This window comes from Jaculus jaculus, chromosome 17 (assembly GCF_020740685.1).
Source record: "Jaculus jaculus isolate mJacJac1 chromosome 17, mJacJac1.mat.Y.cur, whole genome shotgun sequence".
NCBI classification, from domain to species: Eukaryota; Metazoa; Chordata; class Mammalia; order Rodentia; family Dipodidae; genus Jaculus; species Jaculus jaculus.
The window spans coordinates 67126831-67151663 of NC_059118.1; the positions used below are offsets into that span (position 1 = coordinate 67126831).

General features: G+C 45.8%; 1 protein-coding gene across 1 annotated transcript; it reads left to right on the plus strand.

Moving 5' to 3' along the window:
• Positions 1-323: 323 nt before the first annotated feature.
• Serpinb9 (serpin family B member 9) lies at positions 324-14383 on the plus strand. The gene is made up of 6 exons (XM_004666170.2): positions 324-650; positions 4244-4381; positions 5164-5281; positions 6744-6886; positions 10895-11050; positions 12428-14383. The coding sequence occupies exons 1-6, from the start codon at positions 483-485 to the stop codon at positions 12833-12835; spliced, it is 1131 nt and encodes a 376-aa protein (XP_004666227.2). The 5' UTR covers positions 324-482; the 3' UTR covers positions 12836-14383.
• Positions 14384-24833: the final 10450 nt, after the last annotated feature.

Genomic DNA, 24833 nt, shown 5'->3' on the forward strand with positions numbered 1-24833 from the left:
ATGGGCAGTGTCCTGAGCCAGAATGACTTGTTTCTGTCACTTTGCAGGTCAGGGGCTCAGCCCAAGCCCCTGGGCTCCGGGCCTAACCAGCAAGGGCCCTGGGCAAACGCTTGGAAGCCCTCTCGTGGGACAAAGGGCTTGCAGGGCCCAGCGCCTTACTGCAGCATCCATCGGGCTGCTTCTCACCCCCGCCCACCCCGCTCCTTCCTCTCGGCGGCCTCGGCTCGGCCGGGAAGTCCCGCCCCGCGGTGGTCAGGGGCCCGGGCGCCCCCCGCCCAGCGGCCCAGCGCGCCCGCCCCGCCCCCGCGCCGCCCCGCCCCGGACCCGCGAGGGGCCAGGTGAGGGCTGAGGACGGCTGAAAAGGCCCAGGCTGCGCGGGGAAGTGAGACCCAAGGGCGCGGAGAGTGAGTCGTTGGACAAAAGAGAAACCGGACGGGGTGTGGTGCGTCCTCTCCGTCTCCTCTGATTCCAGACCCAGCAGCATGGACAGTCTTTCTGAAGCAAACGGCACCTTCGCCATCCGTGTTCTCAAGATGCTTTGTCGGGACAACCCCTTGCACAATGTGGTGTGTTCTCCTCTGAGCATCTCCTCGGCGCTGGCTGTGGTCCTGCTGGGGGCCAAGGGAGACACTGCAGTCCAGCTGGCTCAGGTAAGCCTCCTGCCAGCTGCCCCTGCGCTCACCTGCCTGCCCCTCCACCCCGCACCTGCGGAGGAAGCAGGGCTGGATGTGCCTTGGACGTTTGGACATTCCATGAAGGAACCGACCCAGGGGAAGAGAAGCCGGGAGCCTCCCTGACTAAGACTTTTTGAGGGTCAATAATTTTCCCAATTATCATCCTGGACAAGATCCTCAAAATGTTGCCCAGCACTTCACTTAGAAATCATTTCATGCTGGGCCTGGTGGCACAGGGCCGCAGTTCCAGCTACTCACAGGGCCGGAGGACTGTAAGTTCAAGGCCAGGGCTGGAGAGATGGCTTGGCTGTTAAGACGCTTGCCTGGGAAGTTTAAGAACCTAGGTTTGAGTCCCCAGTACCACTTAAGCCAGATGCACATGGCGCCACAGGTGTCTGGAGTTCTTTTGCAGTGTCTGGAGGTCCTGGAATGCCCATTCATTTTCTCTGTGTCTGTCTGTCTGTCTCTCTCTTCCTCTCTCCCTTCTTCTCCCCCTCTCCTCTCTCTCTAACAAATAAATAAAAATAAAATAAATTCAAGGCCAGCCTGAGTTACTTAGTGAGACCCTGTCTCAAAATGTAAAAAATGATGGATGTGCTGGGGATATCCCACAGGCTACTTGCTTAATGTGTGTGAGGCCTCTAGGGAGGCAAAAAGTGCATGACTGGAAACGTAGGTTGCTAAGATCTATCACTTTTTTTTGAGCAAAAGGCTTTTATCATTATTCATTTATGAGGATTGAATGAAGGAATGAATGATGAGGAAAGTTAATTCCTGATTCTTGCTGTTTCTCTACAACCTTCCTTGCACCAACAGAAATATGTAAAGGAGACTGAAAGCTGTGAGGCAAATCCATGTGCAGGCAGGGATCCAGTTGGCTCAGGTTGTGAGTATGTGAGAAGATTAAGCCCCGCCCTGGTGGGTTTACAGGGAGGGCAGTGGGGGACACAGGAGCCTGAGACAAAGCCTCTGTCCACAAGCCCCCAGCGAGAGCTAGTTATATAAGTCCAGTGTGGCTTGCTTCCCACGTGAATAGCAATGAATCATGATGGCTCCTTCTCATTAATTATTTCCTAGCTAGGGTGTGAGGGGGAAGATATGGAGGGGAAATTCCACATGACTCTTTATGGTCACTTTGAGATTTCAGGTTCATTAATAAACCTTCATAGAGAACTTTTATTAAAAACACAATTGTCTGGTTATTGACAAGACCTATGCATACGGAGAAAGTCCTCATGCCCCCAAGGTCTTAAGTGGATACTTACCAAGCCCTCAGTCCACTCATTTCATATTACACTACATGACATGAGACAAAGGGCTACAGAAATATTTTCAAAATGATGAGTTTTTATTTCCATATTTTAACTGGCAAGAGACCATCACAAAATGAAACTAGAAATATGATTTCATTTCACAGCAACCTAACAATAGAGCATTTCCTTCTCCTTTGGTTTTAAAATCTGTACTTTGGTGAGCAACTGTATCTTTGCTCTTATAAATACTATTTCAATGAATGTGAGGGTTTAGTGAAATTATGTAATAAGTGTTTAGCATGTGTTAGCTATTGATAATAGCAGTGGTTTCACAATCAAGTGAAATGGAGTTGTAGCCTTTGTTTTGTTCTCTTCTTGACATGTTTGTATATCAGTTATAAACACCTGGTGCAATGTATTTAGTGGCTTTCTTGTATCGATATCAGCATGCATTGCTTATATAAGTTTCATAAGAAAGTTATAAATTTGTAATATATAAATTTTCATAAATTTTTTATGAAATAAATTTTTTGAATATTAGAAAAATTTCTCCCAAAAGACCATCTAGGCCATTTAAGTAGTTCTCTGATAGCTTTTCTTGTTTGTTCATTGTTACTGGGATTGTCACATTCCTTTTATCTGGGCATTATTAAATTTACTTCCAACTGCTACATTAAAACCAGAATTGCACATATTAGTGGGGTATTGTGTGATGCACACTTTGTATAATGTTCAAGTAAAGGCAAACATCTCTGTGTCCTCAAGGAGTTAGCATTTCTTTATGGTGGAAGCATTCCAATTCCTGTCTTCTGGCATTTTGAAACACACAGAATGTTGCAACACCCGACCAGAAGCAGCTTATGAGAGGAAAGGGTTTATTTTAGACTTACAGATTCCAGCAGAAGCTTCATGATGGCAGAGGAAGCTGGCTCACTTCATCATATGTCCACAGCAGAGAGGGACAGACAGAGAGAGAGAAACAGAAAGAGATACACAGAGAGAAGACCAGTAGCCAGCAAGCATGAACAGCCAGAGCTCAAGCTGGTTCTTTACGTACCCAGGGCTGGACTCAAGATCCGGCCCCAGTGGCCACCTCCCCCAGCAGGGCTCTGCCTAGTGGAGACTCAGGTAGGAAGCTTAGTCTTAATCCAAAATACCTAAGGTTATGGGGGATGTAGCTATCTGTAGTCACCCTACTGTGCAGCTGGTCCCCAGAACTCCTGTCTAACTGTGTCCTAGTACCCACTAATCAGCCTCTCCCCACTTTTAATTTTTTTTTAGTAATCCATAACCTGTACTTTACTGAAGATTATTTAGGTAGGTTTCATTATTTTAACATTTCCTTGGAATCCATTTCTATAAACTGTTTTTCATTTATAAATGTCCCTTTGCGTGCTTTTAAAGTTTTTATCTTACAGTTGCCAGCCATCTGTTTTGTGTGTATTTTAAGTATCATGAATGTTATTTAGAAAGGCATTTTAATCATTTATTTATTGATAAGAGTGTTTTCAACATTAGTAGAGTTGTTTCTTCATTCTTGCATTTGTGGTGTCATGGACCTCTAGTTCACTATACCTAAAATCATGTAAAGTTACATCCTCTGAGCTCAGTGCGTACAACCGGGATATGAACCTGTATGAGTCTCAGAGAGGACTCATCGTTTTAGCAATATTAAGATACATTGTCTTTGGACAGCACCGCTTGAAGGCATCTTCTTAGACTGCCTGTTACACCCTACTTCCTTTTGAAGATTCTCCTTATGATTATATTCCTGCCCATTTTCCTTGCTTTTTTAGTGCTTTTAAATGATCATTTAAAAAAAAAAAATAGGGCTGGAGAGATGGCTCAGCAGTTGAAGGCACTCAGTTGCAAAGCTTGATGGCCTGGGTTCAGTTCCCTAGTACCTACATGAAGCCTCATGCACAAAGTGGTCCCTGTACCTGGCGTCCATTTGCAGTGACAGGAGGCTCTGGCATGCCCATTCTCTCTGTCTCTCTCTCTCTCTCCTTACAAATTCTAAATAAAGTATTTAAAAAAAATTTTAGAGCTAAGTTTCCTCAGAATCTGGCACATTTGTGCTCTGTATGCAATGCAGGATTTCCTAGCAGTCCCCTTTTCTAAGCCTCTCTCCCCCTCACTTTATCCTGTTACTCATCTACAGGCAGAGAGATGTCCCATCCAGCACTGTCATTTCTGTTGGAAATGACCCAATTAAAATAAAAGCAACTTCCTGTCAAAGGAATTTTAGAGTATTTGAGATAAGAATGTGCTCACAAATTCTTTTGAGATTAAAATGTTCTGTTATTTTCCTCATAGGCACTTTCTTTAAACACAGAGAAAGACATTCATCAAGGCTTCCAGTCACTTCTCACTGAACTGAACGAGTGTGGCGCCCAGTACCAGCTTAGAATGGCCAACAGACTCTTTGGAGAGAACACTTGTAAATTTCTTCAAGTAAGTTGAGTCAGTAGAATTATAAGAACTGCATTAAAACTACCTGTTAAAAGGCTGGGGAGATGGTTCAGTGGTTAAAGGTGCTTGCTTGCAAATGCTGCCTACCTGGGTTCAATTTCCCAGTACCCACGAGGAGCCAGATGCACAAAGTGGTGCTTTTGTCTGGAATGCATTTGCAGTGGCAGAAGGCCCTGCTGTGCCCATTCCTTCTCTATCTCTCTCTGCTTGCAAATAAAATAACAAAAATATTTTTAAAATATCTGTTGATACAGAGTGCTAAAGAAGACCCCTGGCTAAGGTGTTAGCCTATAAAGCTAAAAGATCCAGATGCAATTCCCCAAGGACCTATGTAAGCCAGATGCACAAGGTGGCACATGCTTCTAGAGTTTGTTTGAAGGCCCTGGCATGCCCATTTTCTCTATCTTCCTCTTTCTCTCTCAAATAAAAATAAAATATAATTTTTTAAAAAAAGAGTTCTAGGCCAATCTAGTACATAGTGAGATCCTGTCTGAACCTCCTCTTCTCAAAAAAGACCATGATTCTATAATGAGTTCTTGAATTATTTCAAATTTGACTTCTCTGAAATTTCATTCATTCATCTCGAGTTACTTACTCTTATGTTTTAACACTTAGTATATGAAGAAAGAATCTACTTTAAGAGCTATGTACACCCATTTTATTTATTTATTTTTTTCAAAAAAGGAGATAGTATTCAGAATGGTTGGCAACGTGCTAACATTTTATTTGGCAATGTACCTCACCAAGCACCTTTCTCTCCAAAGACATTTAAGGACCCCTGTCTTCAGTTCTACCACACGGAGCTGGAGCAGCTGTCCTTCGCCAAAGCTGCCGAGAAGTGCAGGGAACATATAAACACGTGGATCTCCAAACAGACTGAAGGTCAGAATTTCATGTTATTTCGCCTTCTCCTTCCTTCTCTTCCTCCACCCTTCCTTCCTCCTACTGTCTCCTCCTTCCCTTCTATCCCCTGACTAATTCCACTGGTATTTCAGAGGGTCAGTCTGACATTGACTGGCTAGGCCCTATGGACTATTTGAATGCTAGTGGGCTCACGGGAGCTTGATCACACACTTGCGCTTCTCAACAACTGAGCATAATTTTGTCTATTCCTGTACAGCCAAAGTGGCTGGTAGAAATGTCACAGAAACTCATAGACCAGATTCCAGCTGAATGCAATGCTCACATGTCCGGCATCTCCACTGTCTCTGTGAGGTGGAGGTTGAGCATCCCCTGAGCTTGCCCTGGAGCTGCCTCTTCCTAAAGTCTGTGGGGTCTCTGTCCCTGCCACCTTTACCTGTTAAGAGGACTTCTGCTTCTGTGTTTCCCACTTAAGCTCCTTCAATGAGTGAGCTTAATTATATTTCATAAACCGAGACTTCAGTGGTCTACTGTAGCCCCTCTGATCAGTTTTACAGATGAAAATACCCTCCCATTTGAGACCAAACTTTGCTTTTCTCTCAGGGAGTGACCTGTCCCAACACTCACCTTGTGCTAAATGTTGGGCTGTGTAGGTGAGCTTGGAAAGTGATACTTCCCTAATGATTCAGCACTCACTTCTGCCATTTCTTCTTGGGCTAGTTTTTAGTGCTTGTGTCCTCCTGAGACAGTAAGTTATCAAGCATGCTCTTAGCACATTAAAAAGTACCACTTGAGGGCTGAAGTGAAGCCTAAAACCCTGGTTAGAGGTTCAATTCCACAGGACCCACATAAACCAGATGTACAAGGTGGTGCATGGATCTGGAGTTCATTTGCAGTGGCTGGAGGCCCTGGTGCACCCATTCTCTCCCTCTCTCTCTCTGTCTGAATGTCGTTCTCAAATAAATAAATAAAAACAAGCAAAAAAAAAAAAAGTACCAGTTGATAGAGGTAGAAGGGAGTGTATTCATTTGCCTATAGTATCTCTTCTAGTGTTATCTGCCAATTTGGAGGATCCGATAGTAAGATCCTCTTCCTTTTCCTTTCTTTCTTTTTTTTTTCCTGAGCCACCCATCCTGGCTGCCTCTGACATGTTGGCTCGCAGTTGTAGAGTATTGACGTGCTGGATCAGACGCTCCATTTAACCACAGGAAGTAACTGTGTTTCCCTCTCAGCCCATTTCCCATGTCCTGCTTGTCTTGTTCTTTAATCTGGACTCATTTTTTTCTGCTTTCTCCCAACCTGAATGACATAGAAGCCTGTCCCTGTCCTCAGCTTGACGGTGATCCTCCAGCGTCTGTAACTTTGGGAACCACTCACGGGTATTGAAAATAGGATGCTTGGGTCTGCAAAGATGACATGTCATTAATTAATTTATCATAAGTCTATTAAAGCAACTGAGTGAAGCCTCTGCTTTTTTTGAAAGGCAAAATTCAAGAGCTGTTGGCAAGTAATTCAATTAATGCCCACACCAAGTTGGTTCTTGTCAATGCCGTATACTTCAAAGGAAGGTGGGATGAACAGTTTGATAAAACATGCACAAGTGAAATGCCTTTTAAAGTGAACCAGGTAAGGAGACACTCCTCAAAAATCATGCTAGATTGATAGAGGAATGCATGGGAAAAATGCTTAACTTTATAAAGCACAGGGATGGAGCTCAATGGTAGAGACAATAATGTTGAGGCACTGGGCTTGAGTCCCAGTGCTGTCAAAGGAAAAGAAAGCAGCAAAGCATAAACGGCTGGTTAACAGCCATTGGAAAGTTGTCAGATGGAGTTTAATTTTTCCGTAGGTATGTGAAATTCACAAAAGTAGTGTGTTTCAGTTCACTAAAAACACATTAAAAATCACCGAAACTTAATATTTCTGAATGATTTTTTAAACTCAATAGGAAATAATAGAATAAAGAATATTTGCTGCCTAAAATACTTTTTAGTATATTGTTACTTTTACTGCCTCTGATAATTTCTCATATATCCTTTGCATTCATTATTCTAGAAACTAAAAAATTTCCTTTAAGCTCAAGATGTCTAGATAGAAAGCAATAAAACAGGAGCTGAGGAACTGTATTAGTTACTGTTCTTTTTTATATTTATTTTTATGAGAGAGAGAGAAGGAGAGAGGGAGAGAGAGGGACAGAGAGGTGCATGCCAGGGCTTTCAGCTGCTGCAAATGAAGTCCAGATGCATGTGCCATCTTGTGCATTTGTCTTATGTGGGTCCTGGGGAATTGAACCTGGGTCCTTTGGCTTTGCAGGCAAGCACCTTAACCACTAAGCCTGGTTACTGTCCTTGTTGCTGTAAACAAACACCTGACAAGCAGCAGCTTAAGGGAGGAAGGACTCATTTTGACTTGCAGTTTGAAGGGATACAGTCTGTCCTGTGGTGAAGGCATGGTGGAAGGCACACGAGGCAGCTGGCATGCTGCAAGAATGTTGGTCCTCAGTTCCCTTTCTCCTTTTTATTCAGTCCAGAACCCCTAGCCCACAGAATTGTGCCACCCACAGATAGGGTGGGGCTCCCATGTCAATAAACCTAATATAGAAATCCCATCCAATATGATCAGAAATTGTTTCCATGGTGATCCCAATCCTATCATAATTAACAGGGAGTATGCGCTATGTGTAGGGAGTGGGGAATGATAGGAGAGGATATGAAAATACATTGCTTTAACCAAATATGTTTCTTTTCTTTTGAAGCAGGGTCTTATTCTAGCCTAGATTGATCTGAAACTCACTGTATAGCCCCCAGGCTGGCCTTGAACTCATGGTAATCCTCCTACCTTAGCCTCCCAAGTACTGGGGCTATAGGCACAAGCCACCATTCCTAGCTGCTAATTAAATAGTTGAAAATTTAAATGAGTATTCATTCAGATTATTATTTTACCATTTCTAAAGTTATCAAAACTAAGTGATTAAAGTCTCAGTCTCAACATTGAGGTATAATCTTAATAAAAGTGGGAATTAGAGTAGCTTTCCTCAATCTCTAAAAAATATAATCTAATGCAATTTGGAACATGGTAAGTGTTAATCTTCTCATTCCTTTTTTATTTGGCTTATTGTAAGTAACTGTGTGTGTGTGTGTGTGTGTGTGTGTGTGGTGCATTCATGTATGCATGTAAATGTATGTGTGCACATGTGTACATGCTTGTTTGTGGAAGCCAGAAGTTGATGTCAGATGTCTTTCTCAATTGTTCTCTGCCTTATATTTTGAGATAGTCTCTCACTATACCTGGAGCTTACCAATTAGGTAGACTAACAGGCCAGCAGGCCCCAAGGAAACTTGTGTCTTCAATTTCCCAGCGTTGGGATTAAAGGTGTGCACCACCAAGCCTGGTCTTCAGGTGGGCACTGAGCCCCCAAACTCAAGTCCTCAAGCTTGTGTGGCCAGCACTTTCTCACCTGTCAATCTTATTGCAGAGTTGGAGACTTTGGAAACTTATTTTATTTTATTTATTTGCAAGGAGAGAGAGAATGGGCATGCCAGGGACTCCAACCACTGCAAACAAACTCTAGATGCATGCACCCCCTTGTGCATCTGGCTTCTGTGGGTACTGGGGAATTGAACCTGGGTCCTTTCACTTCACAGGCAAATGCCTTAATCACTAAGCCATCTGTCCAGCCCTGGAAACTTAATTTTTAAAAAAATATTTATTTCAGGGAGAGAGAGAGAGAATGAATTGGTGCACCAGGGCCTCTATCACTGCAAATGAACTCTAGATACATGTGCCACTTTGTGCATATGGCTTTACGTGGGAACTGGGGAACCAAACCTGGGTCCTTAAGCTTTTCAGGCAAGCATCTTAATTACTAAGTCATCTCTCCAGCCCTGGAAACTTCATTTTTATTATAGATGGTATATAGCAATTTATTTTTTTAAATTTTATATGGGTACTGGTAATTTGAACCCAGGTTGTCAGGCTTTGCAAGCAAGTACCTTTAACTGCCATCTCCCTAGCTCAAGTCTATAGCAATTTCTGAAATTAATTTAAGATATCACTATAATTAATAATCACATAGATGTTCCTCTCCTGTATTTAAAAAAAATGGTTACCCAGGTGTGGTGGCACACTCAGGGAGGCTGAGGAAGGAAGATCTTTGGCTCTCACTGGCCAGCTAGTCTAGCCTAGGTAGTGAGCTCCAGATCCATCAGAGAACCTGTCTCAAACAAGGTGGGCAGTGTTTCAAAGATGACTTCTGAGGCTGTTCTCTGCTCTCTACATGAACATGGACACACACGCATGATCACCTCCCCATGAACATGCATACACTCACATACACATGTGTTTTTAAAAACTGCTTACATTGGAATATCATGATTGGAACAATTGTATTAAAATCCGTGAGGCTGTCCAGATGGTGCCCTGCTTATAATAGTTTGGTTTAGGATTCTTCTGTCTTGTGGTGGACTCGCAGAACGAAATCCTGTCACAAAGCTGTGAATGCACGGACCCTTGAGTTAGGATGTGTTTGCTCTGTGGTGGGTTAGGATGCCACCCATCATGAACCTGCAAGTCTAGGTGCCCTTGCTGCCAGGCTGAGTTCTGATAGGAAATAACCTGCCTGTCCTCCAGTCACACTGCTGGGAGACAAAGCTTCAACCTCCTCTGCGAAAACTTTTTTCCTATTTAATTTCATTTGATTATATCATTTCCTTAGAATGCTATTTAATTTCATTTATTATTTTGTTTCCTTGGACATCATTGCTTGGGCAGATTACAGGATGAATATCTGACTTCTCCCTCTGTTAGAAGCCAGCTTTCCATTACTCTAACAAGTTACCCAAGATAATCCACTTAAAAGGAGGAAAGATTTATTTTGGCTCATGGTTCCAAAGTTTCAGTCCATGATCAGTCAGGCCTGGTCACTAGGGAGAGGCACACAGAGGAGGCTAGTTCACATCATGGCAGCCAAGCAGAGAGTGGGGAAATAGGAGGGGCCCTGGTCTCAGTATTCCCTCCAAAGGCATGCCCTCAGTGACTTAACTTCCTCCCATAGGCCCTACTCCTAAAGGTCCCACCACCTCCCAATGGCACCTCCCTGGGAACCAAACTTTTAGCCTGTGGGTCTTTTGTGGGGTGTTCCAGATCTAAACTTGAGCGCATCAAAAATTTAAACATCAGGGCTGGAGGAGATGGCTTAGTGGTTAATGTGCTTGCCTGCACAGCCTAAGGACCCAGGTTCAATTCCCTAGGACCCATGTAAGCCAGATGCACAGGGTGGCCCATGCTTCTGGAGTTTGTTTGCAGTGGCTGGAGGCCCTGGAGCACCCATTCTATTTGCCTCTTTCGCTCTCTCAAATAAATAAAGAGAAAATCTTAATAAATTTAAACATCACATTTTATTTTGCTAATTAAAATATCATCCTTCCAAGGCTAGTCCTGCACCTGGTTACACTTGGTCACTTGTAATGATGACGTAGAAGGTGGCTCTCATTTTCCGGGTGGTCATTGGAGCACAAATAATGTTCCTGTTTTTGGAGCTGAAAACCCTCCTGCAGTTCATTTCCTGCAGCTCATTTGGAAACGATGCTAAGTCTTTCATTCATTTCTTTCACACTCACCTTGTCACCTTGTCAGGCGGAGCAGAGGCCGGTGCAGATGATGTGCCAGGAAGCCACGTTCAACATCGCCTATGTGAGTGAGGTGCAGTCTCAGGTGCTGGAGCTGCCCTACGCCGGCGGGGCGCTGAGCATGCTGCTGCTGCTGCCGGCCGCCGGCGTGGACCTCAGCACGGTGAGCGCAGGGCGGGCTTCCGCGTGGCGCTCCTGCTGGAAGGTGCGGTGTCCCCGCGGCCGTTGTCACTAAGGCAGAACTGGATCAACCCTTCCAGTGCCGCCTCTCCGGTGTGCCCAGACCCGGCTGCAGAGCCGCAGCCGACGCTTGGCTTTGGGATCAGGGTTTTGTTTGAGATGCCCATTGTGATCTGTGTGATCTTGCCAATGCCGCAATGGGAGTGACGACATCTATCTAATAGGGATAAAATGGGGACGACTCAGGGGACAAGCTTAGCACATTGTTTGGAGAATTGTAAGCTCTCTGAAAACCTAGCCTGTTGTTATGGCGATATTTGCTCATTAGCATTACATTTTAATAGCCGAGTAAGAGAATCTCACCATTGAGCTAACAAGGGTGGCAGCTCTGTGAGGTCCAGCAACTCAGAGGCCGGAGCTACACAACCAACACGGTCCACCCGGTCGTCCTTGCTTCCGCGGCCTGCGCCTCATGCCCAGAGTTTCTGTTAGTCTCTGCATGGCAGATGGTGGAGCCCCCCACCCCCACAGCTTAAGGGGTCTTTGTAGCAAAGCAACTCCCATGACTCTGTCTATCCAGGTTCCTAGCCGTGAGTCTCTTTCTTAATCTGCTAATTGGTTTTTTTTTTTTTTTTCACCAATATGACAAAATTCTTGCCCCAAAGAGCTTCAGGGAGGGAGAATTTACTTTAGTTCACAGTTTCAGAGGGTTCAGTCCTGGGGGTCTTGTGGCAGGAGTACATGGCAGAGGCTGCTCCCTTTGTACTAGGTAGGAAACAAAGAGAACAGAAGCAACCAGGGACCAGGGAGAACCTTCCCAGGTACACCTCCACTGTCCTCCTTCCTTCAGCCACCTCCAAAACTGACCACAAACTGGGGACCAAGAGTTCCACATGTGAGGCTGGGTAGAAATTTCATATCAACTATAACAGCCCCCAAATCATATGGAATCCCACCTCAGGTAGATGTCCCTCCCAGATGGCTCATATTGATAACACTTTCTTTTCTAGTCATTTTTTCAATTGCCAGTAGTAGTTTGTTATTTTCAAAAGTAAGTATAGTTCAAAGAAGCAAAAACAAACAAAACCCAAACCGCAGTCATCTGCACACAGACAGTTGTCAGAATAAAAGATATCTCGGACGTGGTTAAGACAGAAAAGTCTGGGTTGCTTGGCCTCCCTGCCCACCAGAGAAGCCACATAAGGGACATAAGGGGAGGCAGGACAGTGGGACCACACAAGTCACCTAGCTGTGTGACCAGCCAGCATTCTGTGTGAGAGGCGGGTGGGTGCGTGCTCAGGAGGGGCTCAGATTAAGCCCTCGAGCCTGAACCTGAGTGTCTGTAACCGTGGTTTATCAGGTGGAAAGCCATCTCACATTCGAGAAGTTAACAGCCTGGACCAAACCAGACTTCATGAAGCACACTGACACTGAAGTTTTCCTTCCAAGATTTAAGCTGCAAGAGGATTGTGATGTGGAGTCGGTGCTTCAGCGTTTGGGGATGGTGGATGCCTTCCAGGAGGGCAAGGCTGACTTGTCAGCTATGTCGCCTGACAGAGGCCTCTGCCTGTCCAAGTTTGTGCACAAGGGAGTGGTGGAGGTGAACGAAGAAGGCACTGAGGCCACAGCTGCGTCTTTAGCCACCGTGGTCCCAGAATGCTGCATGGGCTCTTGCACGCAGTTCTGTGCTGACCACCCCTTCCTTTTCTTCATCAGGCACAATGCCACCAACAGCCTCCTGTTCTGTGGCAGGTTCTCGTCTCCATAAGGGGGGCACTTACTGTGTGGGACCATTTGCCTGCTTCAGTGCCCCTTCCCTGCCCCCTACGGCCCTAAGGAAGCCATGTTCCAAGGTGACGCTGTTTCTTTCCGTGAGGACAGTCTCATGATGTCCACCTCAGCTAACCCCACCCTCACCATCTCAGCTCCATGGCTGCGGCTGCGTGGACGCCTTCTCGTTAGGATGCAGGTAATTCCCGCAGCCTAGCCTGCAGTCCATCCCACCCATCGCAATGCAGTGTATGCTAGTCACACTGTCCTCGCTTCAATGTCAAATTGTGTCACACACTTGCCCTAACCTGTTTGAGTAGCAACAAATGCTGCCAGAATTATGGCTGCTAACAGTTTTCCTGGTGACAAGAATTTAGTACACATTTTAACCTTATGTTTCTTTGACATTCAATACCCATCAGGTATGTTCCCAACACTGTCATAAGCTTGGGAACATTGATGGGCAGAATTGTGGCCCTCTAATATTAATATGCTTTCAATTTATCTAGATGGGTTTTTTTTTGACCATTTAATGTCTCTAAACTTAACACATGGTCTTATAGAGGCCATACCTTTGTTCATGATACTGTATTGCTTTACCACCAACTCTCTAACAGTTAAATTCATTAAGTCCTCAAAGTTCATCTCAGATGTCATCTTCCAGAAATTTTTCATTTTCTCCCTAAGTAGATGTTTGTCTTGAACCTTCATTGGCCCACTCATGGTGGTTATATCTCCTGGTCTTTTACACTCTTACGTCCCCAACTAGACCTCAAGGTCACCAAGGCTCAGGATTACATCTTATATGACTATGTGCTACCTATGGTTCTATGGTGAGTGATGTCATTATGTAAGGCTGCTGCAACTTTTATTAATGGTTGGATATGACCTACTATTGTGCCTTATATGATATATATATATGATATATATATATATGTCATATATTTTATTGTGATGATATTCTTGTAATGAAATCAGTGGTTTTAAAGGAAGCACTTTACTACCAGTCAGTGCACTGTGGAGCAGTGCTGTGCCTTTCCCACCTTTACCTAATAAAAAAAAATCACTCCATTAAGAAGTGAATCCCCATTCTTCCCTCCAGCCGTCACTACCACCAATCTGTTTCTTGTCTGGATTTACCTACTCTGGATAATTCATATAAATCCAGTGATGTAATGTATCCACCTTTATATGTGGCCTTTTCAACTCTGTGCAATTTTTTTTTCATGAATCAGTAATTCATTCCTTTTTATGGTTGAATAATATTCTATTGTATAGACATGGCATAACTTCATTCGTTCACTTTTAGTGCTGCTAGGAACACACATGTAAGTGTGCTTGCCTGAATACCCATTTTCCATTATTCTGAGTAGATAACACAGCTAGGAATGGACTTGATGGTGATATGGTAATAAGGAAATAAGGCCAACTATTGACAAATGGGACTACGTGAAATTAAAAAGCTTTTTACAGTTGGGGCAAGGGAGAGGGAGACTAAGAGTGAACATTTTTATTAAAAAAATCAATCAATAAAAAATAAGCTTTTTACAGGTGTGAAACTATCATCTGAGTGGAGGCAGCCCACTGGTAGGAGAAAATTTTTGCTACCTACAAACTTGACAGAGGATTACTACCTAGAATATACAAACATTTTTAAAACTAAGACATTATGACAACAAACAAGCCAATCAAAAACTTGGCTTTGTAACTGAACAGAAAGCTCTCAAAAGAAGAAACAAAAATGGCTAATAAAGATTTTAAAGTGTTCAGCATCTTTAGACAATAGGACATTCAAATTCCACTCACTCTGGTCAGAATGGCATCAGAAGAAAACAAGGGGCTTGGGCTCAGTGTTTAAAGACACTTGATTGCAAAGCTTGGTGGCCTGGGTTCAAATTCCCAATACCACAAGAAGTCAGATGCACCAGGCGGCACATGCATCTTGAGTTCATTTGCAGCAACAAGAAGCCCTGGTGTGCCCATTTCCTCCCTCCCTCCCCCTCTCTCACTCTCTTAAATAAATTAATAAATATTTTTTTAAAAAAGAAAACAAATGCTGGTGAGGGTTTGGAGAAAGAGAAATCATTATTCATTGTTGGTGGGAATACAAACTGGTGATATTATGGAAATTAAAGTGAAGGTTTCTCAAAAAGCTTAAAAATGGACCTACTCTATGACCAGCCATGCCACTTCTGGGCGTATACGTAAAGACTCTACCCTCTGCGTCCGAGGGCTTGTTCAGCCCTGCTTGTTGCTGCCTCAGGGCCCAGCCGTCAGCGAGGGCACACGCTGGGATTGTACTCAGCCATCCAGAAAAAGCAGTTACAAAATTTGCAGGAAAATGGACAGAACTGGAAAAGACCACACTGAGTGCAGTAACCGAGGCTCAAAAACAAATACTGCATGTTTTCTCTCTCACATGCAGACCCTAGCTCAGTGCATATAAACTGGAAAGGCCAGAGAGGTGCCGTGGGTGTGGGGGGGGGGGAGTGACAGAACACACGCAATATGTAAAGAACATACGTGGGGGAATAATAGTGAAGTGGAAGATTTAAGCATGAATAAGCGGGGGTGAAGGAGAGAAGGGGGTAGAATCAAACCAGCACACAGGAGGAACAAGGTGACGCTGAGCCCTGAGGCAAAAGGCTCCATCAGCGACCATCAGTGGATTTTGCTAGAGGGAAAAGTCAAGAACGTTTTAAAGGCTGTAACAGGAGAGCTCACAGTGGCTGTGCCCATCCAGCATCACAAGTCAGTGCTGCAGGCAGGATGACATGTGCCCAGGGTTTAAACAGTGATTTTCATCTGATCTCATGGGGACTTGGCATCCAGCTGTCACTTAGTGCTTGTGGTCCTTCATGAGCCTTGGCTGTCAGGCTGCGGTGACAGGTCAAGAAGGCAGTTGGGGAGTGCCACCAGGAGAGGAGGAGGCAGCTGCTCATCTGGGTTTGGAAAGGGGTTGTGAGAACTTTCCTGGGGAGACACGAGCAAACATCTTTTACACTCCCGATGACACCCACAGCAGGCCAAAGAAATGATCCCCCCCAGTGTACTTTGGTGAACCAACTGGATTATGAGAGGACTTACAAGAGCTACTTCAAGACCATGGATGACTTGGGTGGCTGCATGCCCGAAAAGCCCACTTCTGCACAGAGACCACTCATAAAGGCAGCTTTACTCTAGTTCCATGCAGTTCTACCAAAGTCTCCTCCCCCGACCCCCAGCAATTGTTTACAGCTCATACAACCTTGGAGGTGGGGGGTCCTGAGGCTTGGAATGGGCTTCTGATTGTCCTGCACCTTTTCAAACAGGAGAAATAGCTACACAAGGAAAGGAAAAAACCCGTACCCCCAAACACCTCACAGATAACAGCTCAGAAGCATTTGAGAGCATCACTGGCGCAGTGCAGTTACAGGGTCAGTATCCTGTGACGCTGCTCGTTTCCCTCCGTGTGCCTGGAGCAGAGATGGGGTGGCTTCCCGTACGCTGTGCAGAGGACTCTCTCCCTACCAGCTTCTGCCAAGAAGGCCCTAACCACACGCTATAATGTTCCTTGGCCTGTCAGTCTCAGAGTTCTCTACCCATCCCCCTTTCTTTCTTTTACCACCTGGCCAGGCTAGCCCTGGACTCTGGGACTGCCTCCTGCTATGGTACTTGAGGACACCTCTGGGCTGAGAGGAAGGCCCCTCCTCCCAGTCCCTACCTCCGCACACCACCCAAGGCCCCTCCCTCACAGCGCACTTTCTCTTCTCTCCACAAACAACCTGGCCCCTGTCCTTCACTCTCTTTTGGCTCTACTGCTCCTGGTGCGTGTATACCCTTATTAGCAAAGAGCCCAAATGGGCTGGAGAGATGGCTTAGTGGTTAAGGTGCTTGCCTGCAAAGCCAAAGAATCCAGATCCGATTCCCTAGGACCCACATAAGCCAGATGCACAAGGTGGTGCATTGTGTCTGGAGTTTGCAGTGGCTGGAGGCCCTGGTGCACCCATTCTCTCAATGTCTCTCTTTCTGCTTCTTTCTTTCTCAAATAAAATAAAAATTGAAAGAGGAAATGCGTCAAAGAATAAAGAATATTGGCACCGCTGTGGTTGCTTCTGCAGAAGGTCAGCAAAGCCCACCAGCAGGAACTCTGCTGGAATTTTCATTCCTGATCTCAGGGTCCTGTGTCTGCTTGACTTCACACTCTTACATGATTGGCTAAAATATAAAACTGAAGCAGTTTTAGGCTGGAGAGATGGCTTAGCAGTTAAGTTGCATGCCTGCGAAGCCTCAGGACCCCAGTTAGGTTCCCCAGGTCCCATGTTAGCCAGATGCACATGGTGGCGCATGCGTCTGGAGTTTGTTTGCAGCAGCTAGAGGCCCTGGCAGCCCCATTCTCTCTCTCTCTCTCTCTCTCTCTCTCTCTCTCTCTCTCTCTCTCTTCCTCTCTCTGACTCTAGAAAATAAATAAAAATAAAAATTTAAAAGTCATTAAAGAAAGCAGCAGTTTCTAGGGAGACTAAAGGAAGGGGGTTCAGGGCCTTTTCCCAAAGCGGAAGTAGAAGCTTGCTTTCCAGGGCTGTTGCCTGTGACCTCAAGGATGGCAACAGAGGAAGAGGTCCACAGACTAGTGTCCCCCGAATTGACTTTCTCTATCTTGTAACCCTTTGACAGGGAAGGCAGCATATCTCCGTCCCATTCCTCCCACACTCCACTTCCCCCTTTATCCCTTCTCTCTCTTCTTCTCAGGTGCAAGCACCCCCTTTCTCTTTTCTCTCTCCATACCCCTGTCTCCCTCTCCCCCATTACAATGACAACACACTCGTAGATCCAGGAAAGTGTCCATCTGGGTCCTCCACTGTGAACCCCGGAGCCTAACACTGTCCAGAGCCCGCCCTGTGGCTGGGCTGCTTGGTGAGGCACATGTTGCTACCAGCATTTCCCCTGGTTTTCCTTAAGCACAGAGTTCCTGGAATCCCTGACGCAGGCTGTCTCCAGGATGCGATGGATCCTGCACACAGATCCACCCCAGCCCTCCCATCCTGCCCAGAGCTCTCCTGGACAAGAGTCAAGGTTGGCCCAGTGTTCTAATCCCAGCTTTGGGTGGGGGTGAGGGGAGGGAGGCAGAGGTTCTTAAAGGCAGGGACCAACCCCAGGCTGAAGCAGTGACTCCCCTCACCTCAGGGAAGGGAGGCTGGTGAAGAGGGAAGACCCACCGTCTGGGTAACCTTGGGTCTGCTCAGAAGCCCCTCAGCCTGGAACCTGGGGAAGAGGAGAAAGAGCAGTCTTGAGCTGGAGAAGGCAGAAAGCATGACTGTACCCGGCTTTCCTGGCCACCTTCCCTATCTCCCTGGAGTTCATTTTAGCTTAGGGGAGAGCAAGAGAAGGCCAACTAGTGATCTATCTATCTATCTACCTATCTATCTATCAGTCATCTATCAATAGTGTGCCAAAGACAGAAAACACAGACTGCTGGTTGTTTCAAGACCATGTCCCTGGAGTGGCCGGAAATTCCGGGAAGCAAGACCCCCTGCCTCCATGGAGCGTTCAGTGGAGGGCGGTTATTGTAAGTGGGCTGTGCCACCTGCCATATAGGCATGGGGCCAGGAATTGAAGCTTTAAGATGTAACTTATTCAGGGAGCTAGCAACCTGAGAAGGCTGTGGATTCACACTCCAAAAATCTGCATTTTCATGGGAACCAGAGTAGCATTTAAAGTTTAGTCCTATCCTGAGGGTCAGGTAGGTGTTCAACGTTCAGTTGTACTCTTCTGGCCAGGAAGCTGAGAGGCAGGCCCAGGCTTCAGGGTCCTGCGTCTTCTGCTTTGCTCTCATTCGGGTCTTCGGGGCAGGGGAGGGTGTCCATGCCAGGCCATCAAATTCTGCTTCCTTCTGGAGCCTTTGTTTTGATGACGTCTAAGCTAAACAGAAACTCAGAACAAAACATTAGCAGTGTGTAGTGGTGAGCTGTGTCAATGACACAAAAAGGTTGTCACCTCAAAGGGGATAAGAGGTAGTTTATTCTGGAGCCAAGTGGCTTGGGAACACAGATTTTAGGTAACCTCAAATTCTGTGTTCAATGTATTAGCAATTTCCTGAAGGTCTTAAAGTTATAAAACAAAAAGTCATAAGTGCAGGCACTGGCTGAGGCATCAGTGGGGTAGGGGATAGCAGAGCAGGGAAATCGCCACCATGGGCCTCATGGGCTCTGATGACACTCGTAGCCTTGGGGTTGGTGGAAGCCAGTGCACTGTGCACATTCCAAAAAGGTCTCACTTTGTGACCTGATAGTCACCAGGATGTTAGTTCAGACGCAGCGGAGGGCAATAAGTGGCTAGCCAGGGCCTAAAGGCAGCCCAAGGTGGCTTGGCTCTGATCCTCAGCATTCCACCGCTCTGGCTTCCTCAGTCCGTCCCTGAGAGCTCAAGAGAGCAGTCTCCTCCCCCCCTCCTCCTCCTCCCACCGGCCGCCCTCACAGGAGGGCTGGGGTTCTGGGATTACTCACTGTCAGGGAAATTGAGTCTACCTGGGCGAGAGGCGGGCCTGCCATCCGCCTCCAGCTGCCGCCTCAGCCACACTATGAACTTGGGGTGTCTTCTTGGTTGTGGATGGGCAATAGCTCAGGAGCTGGAGTCCAGGAAAACTCAATGGTCATGCAAAGCTCCCACTGAGTCAGTGGTCTTCACTCTAGCCCAAGCTGGCCTGGAATTCACCACGGGGTCTCAGGGTGGCTTTGAACTCACTGCGATCCTCCTACCTCTACCTCCTGAGTGCTGGGATTAAAGGCGTGCACCACCATGCCAGGCTGGTCTCTAGATTCTTGTCTTATGACTTCATAGAATTAAAATCCACAGACCACAGGGTAAAGTTTAGAGGTTTTATTAGATGATAGAAAGAACTTAAGAGAAGAAACGAAGACAGAACTCATCCCCAAGGAGGCAAGAGTGGGGTTCCTGGAAATGGAGAAGGTCACCTACAGATCCAGGCTGGAGTCCTTTCTAGGTTCTGGTCTAGGAATTGGTCAGTCCCACAGGGCTCTAGGGGACTTCTCAGTATTCCAGGAAGAGTGTAGCCTTCTTAGAAGGGGACAGTTATCTCATCTAGGGAAGGACTTCTTTCTAAGGAGGGACATAGGTTGAGTCAAAGGGCAAACAGATCTAGGAAGGTGACTCCTTACTGCAAGGACAGGTTCAAGGACATTACATTACATTTCCTTGTTTTTACTTTGGGGGTCCTGTCCTCCTAAACTGCCTCACAAGGTCTGTCCATCACAATTCAGTGTCCCTTCTCCTCTCCCCAGGACTCTCAAAAGCCCTGCCCCTCCTTACCCAGGGTTCCAGAGATTATCTCTCTCCCTCACACATTGGATCCCCTCTAAGTCAAACTCCAAGCCTGACTAAAATGAACAAATGCTGCTCTTAGAATATACACCAGAAAGTGCCTCATCAGCATCACATCCAGATTGTCATATGTCTGTATAGCCAAGAGGGGCAGGAGTGCTACAGCCAGGTGGCCTGAATTTGGCCTTTGCTGAGCTGCATATGAGTCTTAGACATGCACCTGTAGCTGCCCACCCTGATTTCCTCCTTGCAAGGACACAGTGGGTCATTACATGGACCATATATGGGGCTCAATAGAAATGTTAGCTTTTCTCATTTTAAATTAGTTTAGTCAGATTGCTGTATTCCTAATGCATAATTAAAGACACAAAAAGTGAATGAAGAGGTGGTATAGAAAATAAGAAGTTAAAGGACAGACTGTTAACCAGAGATCGATTATCCCTCAGACTTCATTTCAAAATACCATCAGTACTAAGCTGGTCGTGGTGGCGCACGCCTTTAATCCCAGCATTTGGGAGGCAGAGGTAGGAGGATCGCATGAGTTCAAGGCCACCCTGAGATTACGTAGTGAATTCCAGGTCAGCCTGGGCTAGAGTGAGGCCCTACCTAGAAAAAATATATATACCTTCAGTACTTAAATTTTAACATTAAGTTTCCAATGAATGAAAATTTGGGGGACATATTCAAACCACAGCATTCTCTGCCCCCCCAGTTCTGTGACTGTATACTAGCCAATGGTCACCCTTCGAGAGTGTACTGGCTTTATTTGAGATAGTGGCTGTTCTGTCGGCCAGGTGTCTGAGTGCCCTGACCCTCCTAGCCACGACGGACATGTAGTTTGGAGTACAAATGAGTACTTGTGACTTTAAGCCACCACAGTTTGGAGAACTGTTACTAACTTCTGCCCAAACTGAGGCAACTCATGCTTTATTCTCTTCCATGCTGTTAGGAAATGCACGTTCTTGAGCCCCACGCTCTAGTGCGGCTGTAACCCTGAGGGTAGCTCCAGGCCGTTCTGGCGCAGGCCAGTGTGAAAGCTGCTGAAGCCGCCTCCTCCTACAGCGGCGGCGAGAAACCTGAGGCCCGGAGCTCCGGCCAGCTGAGGTCACAGGATTGTAGTTTTCTTGTACAAGTAAGTTACCGAGCTGGACATGAGGCATGAAACATTAGATTTAGGTATTGGACAAAGAATACAAGGGCTGTGATGTTAGAGAGAGGGGTAACCCTCGAGGGGAATTCCAAATTTGGCTTGGGTGAACTTTCTATGACATGAGTGGCATGAGGAAGAGGAGCAGAGACGTCCCCGGGGGGCAGCTCACACAGAGGAGGAGACTGTAGCTGAAACAGGTCACGGTACCTGAGAACAGAAGCAGCACAGAGAAGAAGCTCCAAAGCAAGTGTGTCGGCTCCTTTCGCCTGGAGCTGAGCCAAGCCCTGCAGCCTGTGCTGAGACTTTGAGCCTCCAGGCTGTACATGGCGGGACAGAGCTGCAGCTCTGCCTGAATGCATTCACAAGCCTTTGCAGAAAAACTTCAACGTTTACTTGAGAGTCAAATCCTAGGCTTTAAAGTCGGGCGGGCGTGGTGGTGCATGCCTTCAATCCCAGCACTCTGGGAGGCTGAGGTAGGAGCATCACTGTGAGTTTGAGGCCAGCCTGAGACTAATTCCAGGTCAGCCTGGGCTAGAGCAAGACCCTACCAAAAGGAAAGAAAGAGAAAGAAAGAAAGAAAGAAAGAAAGAAAGAAAGAAAGAAAGAAAGAAAGAAAGAAAGGAAGAAAGAAAGGGAGAAGAAAGAAAGGAAGAAAGAAAGGGAGAAAGAAGGAAAGCAGGCAGGCAGGCAAGCAAGCAAGCAAGAAAGAAGGAAAGAAGGAAAGAAGGAAAGAAAGAAAAGAAACCCTAGGCTTTAGAACTGGGCAACTGGAACCATCAAATTAAAACTATTCTAAACTCCGTTGAACAAAGCCCACTCTTTAACAAGTTTAAGCTAAATAGCCACAAGAGAGTACTCACCATAATCAACAACAACATCCAGCCCGTAGCAAAAAAAAAAAAAAAAAAAAAGACAGCAAAGTGTATTATGAGGCTAGGAAAATGGCTCAGTGGTTAACAGCATTTGTTTGCTAAGTCTGCTAACTAGAGTTCAGGCCTAGGTTCCAAAACCACCCACATAAAGCCAGGTACAAAATATACAAACTCACACATGTAAATAAATAAACCATTTTTTAAAAAGTTAACCTATTTATTTGCAATCAGGAGAGTGAGTGAAGAAAAAAAAAAAACTATATAGGAATGGGCATGCCAGGGCCTCTTGCCATTGAAAATAAATTTTGGATGCATTGGTAGTTTGTGTATATGGTTTTATGTGGGTACTGGGGATTCAAACCTAGGCCACCAGGGTTTGCAAGCAAGCAAGCACCTTTATAACTGCTAAGCTATCTCTCCAGCCTAAGTGAATGCAAATGTTAAGAAGTGGGGCTAGGAAAATGGCTCAGCACTAAGTGTTGGCTGGTAAAACCTGCCAGCTGGAGCTCAAGTCCCTACTCAAGTAAAGCTGTCTGCATGAGGGGCACATGTGTCTGGAGTTCATCTGCAGCGGCAAAAGGCCCTGGTGCACCCATATTCTCTCTCTTTCTCTGCTTGCAAACTCATAAATAAAAACATATTTAAAGATTTTAGGGCTAGAGAGATGGCTCGGCAGTTAAGGTGCTTGCCTGCAAAGCCTAAGGATCCACGTTCAATTTCTCAGTACCCATGAAACACCAGATGTACAAAGGGGCACATGTGTCTGGAGTTCGTTTGCAGTAGCTACAGGCCCTCGTGCATCTATTCGCTCTTTCTCTCTGCCTCTCTCTCTCTAATAAATAAATAAATAAATAAATTATAAAATAAGTTATTACAAAAAGTAAGTAAATGCTATACTTTGAATGTACCCTTCAAAGCGCATGCTCTGGAAACAATCTCCGGTGCCACAGTACTGAGAAGTGACACCTACCAGAGGTGTTTAGGTCATGAGGCCTCTGCTCATGAATGGATTAATGCCATTCTGGAACTAGAAACGCTACTGGTTCCTCTGGTCACTAGACCTCTGCTCATGAATGGATTAATGCCATTCTGGGGGCCTGGAAACGCTACTGGTTCCTCTGGTCACTAGACCTCTGCTCACGAATGGATTAATGCCATTCTGGGGGACTGGAAATGCTACTGGTTCCTCTGGTCACTAGACCTCTGCTCACGAATGGATTAATGCCATTCTGGGGGACTGGAAACGCTACTCGTTCCTCTGGTCACTAGACCTCTGCTCACGAATGGATTAATGCCATTCTGGGGGACTGGAAACGCTACTGGTTCCTCTGGTCACTAGGCCTCTGCTCACGAATGGATTAATGCCATTCTGGGGGACTGGAAACGATACTCGTTCCTCTGGTCACTAGACCTCTGCTCACGAATGGATTAATGCCATTCTGGGGGACTGGAAACGCTACTGGTTCCTCTGGTCACTAGACCTCTGCTCACGAATGGATTAATGCCATTCTGGGGGACTGGAAACGCTACTGGTTCCTCTGGTCACTAGACCTCTGCTCACGAATGGATTAATGCCATTCTGGAACTAGAAACGCTACTGGTTCCTCTGGTCACTAGGCCTCTGCTCACGAATGGATTAATGCCATTCTGGGGGACTGGAAACGCTACTGGTTCCTCTGGTCACTAGGCCTCTGCTCACGAATGGATTAATGCCATTCTGGGGGACTGGAAACGCTACTCGTTCCTCTGGTCACTAGACCTCTGCTCACGAATGGATTAATGCCATTCTGGGGGACTGGAAACGCTACTGGTTCCTCTGGTCACTAGACCTCTGCTCACGAATGGATTAATGCCATTCTGGGGGACTGGAAACGCTACTGGTTCCTCTGGTCACTAGGCCTCTGCTCACGAATGGATTAATGCCATTCTGGGGGACTGGAAACGCTACTGGTTCCTCTGGTCACTAGACCTCTGCTCACGAATGGATTAATGCCATTCTGGGGGACTGGAAACGCTACTGGTTCCTCTGGTCACTAGGCCTCTGCTCACGAATGGATTAATGCCATTCTGGGGGACTGGAAATGCTACTGGTTCCTCTGGTCACTAGGCCTCTGCTCACGAATGGATTAATGCCATTCTGGCACTGGAAACACTACCGGTTCCTCTCTGGCTCTTGGTTACAGACGTGATCTTCCCACGTGATGCTTTCTGCCATGTGACAACAATACGCGGGCCCTCACCAGAAGTGGGACCCTCAACCTCAGACATGCCAGCTTCGGGAATATAAAGCTAAACTTCTGTTCTTCATAAATTGCTTAGACTGCTACAGCAATGTGAAAGCAAACCAAAAAACAAACAAAACTGTAAACATGTTCCATTATCTGGGGAGAAGCAGTCACCAGAAACAGATTTGAAATTATATCAGTTATCAGTATTGTAGTTGCCAACATTTACAATGAATCGCTTACAAATATGGTAAATAACTTAGAGAACAGATGGAGACACCCAACAGAGAAATGGAAACTAAAAAACCTTCCTAGAACTGAAAAATCTGAAAGGAAATACATTATGTTGAAAGTGGCATTTAAAAATTAGTGATATATTTCACTTCTTACTTTTTTTTTTTAAATCTGATACTTTTATTAACTCATACACAC

What these genes read in the sequence shown, in the direction of transcription:
- Serpinb9 (XM_004666170.2), top strand. Translation starts at nt 483, where the DNA reads ATGGACAGTCTTTCTGAAGCAAACGGCACCTTCGCCATCCGTGTTCTC. An exon ending in ACACTTGTAAATTTCTTCAA is followed by an intron (nt 4,382 to 5,163) that starts GTAAGTTGAGTC and finishes TTCTCTCCAAAG; the next exon opens with ACATTTAAGGACCCCTGTCT. An exon ending in CCGGCGTGGACCTCAGCACG is followed by an intron (nt 11,051 to 12,427) that starts GTGAGCGCAGGG and finishes GTGGTTTATCAG; the next exon opens with GTGGAAAGCCATCTCACATT.